This window comes from Tupaia chinensis, unplaced genomic scaffold, assembly GCF_000334495.1.
Source record: "Tupaia chinensis unplaced genomic scaffold, TupChi_1.0 Scaffold000178_1, whole genome shotgun sequence".
Lineage (NCBI taxonomy): Eukaryota > Metazoa > Chordata > Mammalia > Scandentia > Tupaiidae > Tupaia > Tupaia belangeri.
In genome coordinates this window covers 736,857-745,410 of record NW_006159653.1, presented here as the reverse complement: position 1 = coordinate 745,410, position 8,554 = coordinate 736,857, and the positions used below count along the sequence as shown (strand labels likewise).

At 62.6% G+C, this 8,554-nt stretch overlaps 1 protein-coding gene across 1 annotated transcript in view; it reads right to left on the bottom strand.

Annotated features, from left to right (window-relative positions):
* Nucleotides 1-3,826, bottom strand: part of MSLN (mesothelin) — a 4,405-nt gene extending 579 nt beyond the window's left edge. The window contains exons 1-8 of the mRNA XM_006146361.3: nt 3,554-3,826; nt 3,211-3,254; nt 1,502-1,592; nt 1,102-1,280; nt 872-1,027; nt 653-795; nt 456-583; nt 126-220 (exon numbers count right to left, since the gene is read on the bottom strand). Of these exons, the coding sequence (XP_006146423.1) occupies nt 126-220; nt 456-583; nt 653-795; nt 872-1,027; nt 1,102-1,280; nt 1,502-1,592; nt 3,211-3,254; nt 3,554-3,620 (903 nt within the window). The 5' untranslated portion in view covers nt 3,621-3,826. The remainder of the gene's footprint in view (nt 1-125; nt 221-455; nt 584-652; nt 796-871; nt 1,028-1,101; nt 1,281-1,501; nt 1,593-3,210; nt 3,255-3,553) is intronic.
* Nucleotides 3,827-8,554: the final 4,728 nt, after the last annotated feature.

The following is an 8,554-nucleotide window of genomic DNA, read 5'->3' as shown; positions in this document are numbered from 1 at the left end:
CCCCTGCCCCACCCCCCCCTCCGCTCCAGAGCCTGTGGCCTGCTGCTGCCAGCTGGCTCAGCTCCGAGGCCCTGCCTCCCACCACCCCCAGCACCCACCTCCCTCCCGAGCCCCGCCTCTCCTACCAGCACAGCATCTGTCCGCAGCTTCTTGAATGTGGCCAGGGTCAGGGTGACATTCTGCAGACTGAGCGCCCGCAGGTCCTCGCTGGCTGCCCCGCCTGTGGGGTAGAGGGCCCGCGCATGCCTCAGAGTCCTGCAACTGGAAGTCCCTGGCCTGCATCAGCCCAGCACTCTTGGGTAAGCAGGAGGCTGGGGCGGCTGGAGGCCACGCAGGGGCCAGAACCTCCAGTCCCTCCACCCACGCACATTCGGGGAGTGACAGTCCCACCACACCAGTAGCAGGTGCCCAGTGAAACGGGGACCTGGTAGGGCCAAGGGAGGGTCTTGGCTCACCCAGGAAGGGCTGGATCTTCACCAAGTACTCAGACCTGCTCAGGTTCTGGAAGGCCAGGTGGGCCTTGGGGTAAAGGGTGGCCAGCTGCCGAGGCCCGCACGTGTCCAGGTCCTGGGGTCTGGCAGCCCTGGGGTGCGTGGGGCAACTGTGAGCAGGGGACACGCAGAGCCACCTGCCCACAGGTCCCGTGACTCACCAGAGGACACTGGGCTGCACGGGGCCCAGCTGACCGGGGCTGAGCAGGCACAGGGAGGCGGGCGGGAAGGCAGACAGGGCCTGCAAAGTGTCCATGTCCAGCTGGCCTCCTCCCCCCAGGTAGCGGGTGACCAGGGCAGCCACCTGCAGCAGGGGAGGCCATGAGGTGTCAGCACGGGACACGCTCCCTTCCTCCACGGGTGTCCTGGCTGGCACTCACCTGGGCATCCACCCTCCGGCCCTGGCTGACTCTGAGCAGAGCCTTCACGGTCCCCAGCGATGTCACATTCCACTTGTGGATGTCCTCGGGGCTGATTTGGAAGAAGAAGTAGCCCAGACGCTGGATCAGGGACTCGGGATAGCCTTGTGGGTAGACCTGCCAGAAGTGGGGGGAACTGTGAGGACTGTGAGCCACCCCTGCAGCGGGCATGGGGATCGGGCAGGAACTACCTCGTCCAGTTTGCGCTTAAAAACGCTGAGCTGCTGGTGAGTGAAGGGGATCTGGTTCACCCGTTCCATCTGGGCGGCCAGCAGGGCGCCGTCCACACAGGCCTCCAGGTCCCACTCCTCGTAGAACACGAGGTTCTCGTCCACCTCGAGGGCCTTCCGCCCTGGGGGGCAGGGCCTCTCTGCAGAGGTGGGCAGGTCAGGGCCAGGCCGGTCCCTGCAGCTTCTCCCCACGCACCCGAAGCGGGGCTCTGGGCAACTCGTGCCCTCTATGGGCCTTGGTGTACCCACCCACCACTCCAGGCAGCTGCACCAGAGGAGCCAAGAGGCTGGGAGGGGAGCGGGCGAGGCCCTGCCCAGCCCCCACCCCAGATGACGCCCGAAGGAGCAAGGCAGCGCTCACTCTCGGTACCCCGCCGGGGTCTCGGCAGGGCGGCCGTCAGCTGCCGGGATGGGTCCTGGTCGGTGCGTCGCAGCCACGTAGACATGACGTCCTGAAGACAGAGTGAGGCCCACTGGGCATCGGGTGGCCGTGCGGGCAGCCACAGGGGGAGGGGCTCACCTGTGGGATTGCTGCAGGTGGTGGACTGGTCCAGTGTGGGCAGCGGGCCCTGCAGGGCATCCGGGGTAGACACGGGCTGCCCGGTCGGGGGGCTGTCCAGACACAGTGTCACCTCAGGGACCCCGAATGCAGCCGGACACAGAGGACGAGAGACAGCCAGGGCTCGGCACTGCCCGTTGGGGGGGGGGGTCCTGCGGGCAGAGGCAGGGCCACCAAGGGGCAAAGACCCCGGGCCGCACAGTGTGGCTACAGTGACACAGGCCAGCCCGAGCACAGCTGCCCTGGCCGCCTCCTGCTGGTCCTGGTCCAGAGGTCCTGGGCAGCCTGCCAGCCAGGGTAGCAGAACTTCTCTGAGTGGGCCACAAAGCGCCCAGGCAGGTCATAAGCCAGGCCTCCCAGAGCCAGCATGTCAGCCACATTCCCAAGACCCCCACACGCCCTGCACACACGCTGGCCTCGGTGTCCTGCAGGGCTGTGTCCTGCCCACCACCAGCACCCGCCAGGCCCAGCCATACCAGGCCAGAGCTGCGGGCCGCAGTCAGGGCCGCTCCGGAGCCCCCTGCGGGAGCACACTTACATTGCCTTCAGCCACCCGAGAGAAGAAACAGGTGCAGGCCTGGGGCCTGAGAACGCAGCCAGGCTGCAGAGAGAGGGTGCTGGCCCGTGCCGGCCCTGAGGCTGCCCTGCTGGGATCTGGGCCAGGTCTCGGGGGGGAGCCTCAGTAGGGGAGGGGTGCAGGGCCTCCTTGAGGAAGGGCAGCACGCCCTGCGGACATGGCGCTCAGAGAGGCAATGTGCCAGACAGCACAGCAGCGGGGACCAGAGTGCGGCTCAGAACATTCCAGACCAGCGCCCCAGGGGAAGGGCCCAGGTGCCTGTCTGCCCCCAGTCTGGCCACCACAGAGCCGCGGCCCCTTGAGAGCCCTCAGGGAGACACTCCCGGGCCCAGGTACCGCAGCCCTGCCCCGCCTCCCTGCGTCCTGTCACTGTCAGCACCATCCTTGAGGCTGGCCCCAGGGCTCCAGGGCAATGGTGAGGCCGGGTCATCTCAGACTTGCCCCAGCGCTTGGGCCCAGTAGGGTAGCAGCCAGAGGGGCTCTGAGAGTGGCGGCAGGTCAGGAGGGGCTTCGAGGGTGCCGCAGGCCCGGCCTCCCAGCTGACCTGATGAGCCTGGAGTGTGGTATGCTCCCGCCCCGGCCACAGCCAGCTCCCAGACACGCTCTGCACTCAGGCCCGACACCGCCGCACGTGTGACGCCAAGGAGGAGGCTCTGGGGAAGGCTGGGAGGGGCCAGGCTGTGCTCCGAGGCCTGGTGACACTCCGTCCACAGCCCCACCCGGGTCCTCCCTCTGTCCACCCAGGGCCCCGGGTCTTCCTGGTGTCCGCCCAGCTCCCAGCAGTGTGGGCTCTGCCCCAGCTAAACCCTGGTGAGCAGGTAGTCTGAGTGTGGCGAGCGCATCTGACAGGCCCTGTGTGACCAGCACCCCACTTCCTGCAGGCGAGACCCCTAAGCAGACCCAATCCCTCCCGGAGCCCCAGAGGGGATCTTACCTGTCTTGTCTCTACAGCGGCTGCCCTCAGAGGCTGCACCCACCCTGGGGGAGGGACAGGCTCAAGGAGAGGCCTGGGGAGGAGGGCTGAGGCCCCAGGTGATGAAGCAGCGTGCCTGTCCTGCACGCCAGGGCTCCAAGGCCCGCCTGTGGACACTCCACTCTGGCGGAGCCCTCGTCTCTCCCAGTTCAGTCTCCAGCCCCGTGGAGCACAGAGGCTCGGGCAGGGTGCGAGACAGTCCCTGGGGGCCTCGGGCCACCTGCTCACAGCAGGACTCTTCCCTCAGCCCTGCCCCAGGACCCCGGTGCCCTCCCTCTCTGGGCAGCACCCACCCGGTGCTCACCGAGGCTGAGGAGGAGGAGGAGGCAGGCGCGAGACCCCAGGTACAGGCCCGTGGCAAGCAGAGCCATGGTCTGTGGGCAGCGACTCACGCCCCCACGGCTGCGGCAGGCTGGACCCTCTGCTACCCTCACCCCGCCACCCGCACCCCTGTTCTGGCCGGCACTGGGCCTTGTGGGGCCTGGGAGGGACCAGGGTCCAGGTCGGACCTTCGCAGGCGCGTGCAGCTGTGGCCGTGCCAGCCCTGTTCACACCCGCGACTGCCCAGTCCAGCCTGCCCGCTCCAGGAAGCCAGCCCCTGCTGCCAGGGAGGGACTTGGGCTGGCTCGGCCCGGCCCTCTGCTGGGAGAGGCCAGGGCAGGGTGGGGCGAGTTGAGTTAGTGTAGGGGCTGGTCTGCCTGCGCAGGCCAGCCTCAGCTTCCTCACTCACACAGGGACTGAGCCACTGGGACGGTGTGGTGAACCCCTCTCTGGGGTGCGGCCACCCATCGCTGTCCCTGTCCTTTGGCGTGGGCTGCAGGTGCCGGGCTAGACAGGCCCAGGGGACAGTCCCCAGGCAGAGAAGCTGTGCCCTTGCCACCGCCAGTCCTGGGCACCACACGGCTCCTCAGACCTCATTCTCAGATGCAGATAGGTGGACAATCGGGGTCTTTGTGTGCTTGGGTTGGGGTCTCCCTGGGGGCCCACAGGGAGCTTGTCTTCCTGAACGGGGTGGGGAGGGCTGCAGGAGACCAAAGCCCCTCCCACCCACAAATACAAGCCAGGCCATCATGTGGCCCACGGCTGGAAGGTGAGGGCTCCTCTCAGTCTGTAGCCCCAGCCCAGGGCAGAGAGTCTGGCCCGGCCAGCCCAGCTGTCAGGGACGGCTCTGGGGACCGCAGGGCTTCCAGGTGGTCCCCCACTTCCCCCAGACCCCAGGGGATCGGGGAGGCGAGGCTCCTGCAGCTCGGAACTGCCCTGAGACAGGAGCAGAAAGACCTGTTACCGGGGCTGGCGAGAGCTGTGGCCCGCCGCGGCCTCCACTTAGACCCAGGACAGCCCCACCCCAGCCTGCATGACCAGGGCCCACCGGGCCTCTAGACCCTTCACCCCTCACGTGGTGGGTGCAGGGCCCGTGTGTACCTGCAGGGGGGAAGCAAACTCCCAGGCACTCCACCCTACCTCATCTCTGGACTGCTGCTTCCCAGGTCCCCAGGGAGAAGCACACAGGAGGCCGGGGTGGCCTCAGCCCTTGGCCTGGCCTCTGTGACCACCACCCCCCACTGCCCACCCCCCACTGCCCACGCACTGCACACAGGCCACCCAGCTAGAGCCAGAAAGGCTTGGGCCTGTCCAGGGCCAGACTGCGCCGGTATGAGGGGACCACCAGAGAGGAAGAGGCTGGCTATGGCAGAGGGGTGGCCAGCCCTTGCCTGCCTGAGAGCTCAGAGCCCATGCCCCACAAGTGAGAGCGCGCAGAACTCGCCTGCTGGCCTTCCCCCTATGGAATCGCCCAGCCCAGCCTGGGTCACTGAGGTCTGGCCCTCCTGTGGTGGGAGATGGCCTTACCCCCGTCACCCTTGGGTTGCTCGTGTCCTGGGCGACCCTGGCCCCCAAAGAGACTAGGGTCAGCCCCTAGGCCTGGACACCGAGCTCAGGCCCAGGAGATGCAGTTCCTGGAAGTCCCCACTCCTGTCCTGAAGTCCCCGCTGGAGGCAGGGCCGCCCATGGCCCACCCTCATGGGGGAGGCAAGGCCAGTGTCCCCCATGTCCCTCTTGCCAGGCCAGAGGATGGTCACGCCCTGCCACCAGAGTTCTCCCAGGGAAGCTCGTCCATCCTGGCAGACACCTCGTGGCCCTGTGGACACCATGGCCCCCAGGCCCAGTGAAGGCCAGGACCAGGATACCACACAGGGCCAGCGGGGTGGGAGGGAGGTCAGCGCCGGCAGGGAGGTGCCAGGTGGGAGGCAGCCTCGCCCGGGCAGGAATGTGGAGTCAGGCAGGGAGTGGCCAGCCCGGCAACTACAGGGACAGGACAGAACAGGGCGTGGGCTGCCCTCGGGCGTGGTGCCCGTGGTGCTGCTGGGACACCAGAAACAGACACGCTGGCCTTTGCCAGTCCTCGTTAGCCACAGGCATACAGGCCCTGGTGGCCTTGCAGGGTCTGGGGGTCTCCCCAGGGCGATTCTGACCCCTCCTCTGCTCCGGCTCCTCCGTGGGGAAGCAGGGTGAAAGGTCAAGGGGAACAGAGGGCCCTGGGGGGACAGCACCTGCCGCAGGGATGCACAGGTTGGGGGGCCCTGTGGGGAGGCTGGGCCAGGCCTGGAGTGTCCTGGGGCAGGAGGGGTGTGGAGGGAGTGGGGACAGAGCCCTCGGCACACTCTGGGACCGGGTGGGTCTCAGTCCAGGGGCCACGAGGAGGTAGCAGGGCTGTGGCCACAGTATGGAGGTCGTTCAAAGACCTGCGGACAGAGCGGGTGAGGGTCCAGCGGTCCCACTCCTGGGTGTCCCTGCCGGGGTCTAGCCTCGGCGTGGGTGGGTTATCTCGACGAAGGTGGCGAAGGTGAACAGAAGACAGAGGCCTCGATGCCTTTTATGCACGTCCTATGCCGGACACCCCTCAGAGATTGCTCTCTAAGGAGTGACGACTGCTAGGAATCATTGTGCGTTTTTATTGAAAACGTGTTACATGCAAGTAAAGGGAGAGGGGCTAGTGTTTCAATTAACAGCTCATAAAGTTTTTAACAATAAAGAACAAAGATTTTATTTAGGGTTAGATTAAAGGTGGGTCTAGTGTAATTCCTATTTAGGGGTGGATTAAGGGTGGGTCTAGTGCAGTTTTTTAATTATAGGTGGGTCTCCATAGAATGCAGTTTTAAAAAAGCCGTTTTAGTAAACAAATGCGGCGCAAGAGCCATCTTATAATTATTGAGAATAGTGCTAAAAAAAATTTTCAAAAATAAATATTAGTTTTTATAGATTTTAATAAAAAATAATACTTATACAGTTTTATAGAGATCTAAAACTTAATTTAAAAAATCCTAATATATTTATTTATTTCACTTAAAAAGGGCAAAAGTGTCCTGGGCCAATTTTGGCCTAATCCTATTTTACATAAAAAAAAAAAATTTAAGAGCCTTTTAAAAGTCAAAATTACTTTTGCCTAAAAAAAACTTCAGCCCACCCTCTATTATAACCATAAAAATAAAGCATTGTAATTAATAGTAAATAATCAGAGCAAAAAAGAGCTGTCAGTTGAGAGACTTCCTAAAAAATTTTTATCATACACTCAAGATGTATAAGAAAGCTATACAATTCTTTTATAGTAGTATATTAAAGAGCCAAAGGGGAGTCGCTTCCCAGTGAGGCTGCCTTAATTCTCTAAAACAAATAGCAAACAGCCTTGCTGACATGCTAACTGACCCAAGCTTTGTTCCAAGGTCGGGAGGTTCACAACAGTGGCCTTGCCAACGTGTTAATCCAACCAAAAGCAGAGCTCAAAAGTCGGGGGGCTCAGACAAATCCTGGGGCCTCACCGGGTCGGACTCCTCCATGTCCCCACACAGGACAGCGGGGCGACAACAGGTCCTTGCGGGCCACCGCAAGGCGGTGGCGGCAGAGGCCACAGGAGCACAGAGTAGGGCTGCGAGCCCCAGCAGGATGGCGGCGGTCGGGCGCGACTTGCCCAGGCCCCCACTCCCGGGCTGGCAGCGTGCAGCTTGGCTCAGGCCTGGCGCGGGGACCCGGGAGGAAAGCCCCAGGCCCCTGTCCCCTCCAGCTGGAGCGGCTTGGCTTAAACACCACGGAGCCTGTCTCTGACCACTGGAGGAAGCTTCTCGTCGAGGCAGTGGAACCCAGCCCAGACCCGGACTCAGCCAACTGACAAGCCAGCGGTGCCTTTTCAAATCCCTCCCGGCCGGCGTCCGGCCCTGGGGGGTGCCGCTCGGCCTCCGCGGCTTAGTGATCAGCTGCCATGTCCACCATGGTCTCCGCCGTTTCTTGGCAGCCGCCGCTGCTGCCGCGGACCCCCTCCATCCCTCCACGTTCCACCGACGCCACTAAGGCTGCGCGCCACAGGGACATGGGACCCATGAGCCAACAAATAATTCTTCAAAAAAGAAGAGTAACACTGGGCTGTCAGAGAAGCCATGCGGATGTAAAATGCGTCATGACGGGACCAGCAGGTGGCATAATGGTTATGTTGCTAGACTGCCACATGGCCAACCGCGGGTCAAGCTCCAGACCTGGAGGCCTAAAGCTCACGCTGGGCACGTGTGCACGTGTGTGCCCAAAACCCTGAGAGGAGAACAGTGAAGGGATTGTGGTGTGGCCACCCCCAGGCCGACTTCTCACTTTCTCTCTCACTGTCTCTGTCTCTCTCTGGCAAGAGTACATACCCTAAGGCAAAAATCTCTTTAAAGAATAATAACAAAATTTCTTTTTATATAATAGAAAAGAAAAATATGAGCATGTGGGGACTTGGAGCATGAGAAAGAGGAACTCGCAATGCCACGGGGACAGAACTGAGGGGCAGACAGCGTTGGCGAGTCGGACGCAACCACCCAAATGGTAGAGAGAGAGCAGACCTCGCTGCAAAGTCCCAGTGAGTTCAGCCTTGGCAGAGCTAGGCTTCCTGTCCCACAGACAAACAGGCAGCCACGGGCAGGTGTCAGCGGGGAGCAGGGGTTCCCACCTGGAGGAGTCACGGTGTACAGGTAGCCAGGACCCACTGGGACGTCACAGGACAGGAGTGCTGAGCTGTGCTGTGAAGTCCTCAGTTCTTCGGGTCCACATCACTGAAATCAGAGACCTGACCCGAGGTGCAAAATAAAGCCACAGCCACAGTCAAAGTAGGTAGAAAAGAGCATTTAGGGGAGCCAGCAGTTAGCGTAATGGCTGTGTCGCTGGACTCCCACGTAGTCAACGGCGGTTCACGTCCCGGACTCGGTGGCTTAAACTCACGCTGGGGGTGTGTACATGCGTGCCCAAGATCCCGAGAGGAGAATGGAGGAGAAGGGATTGCGGC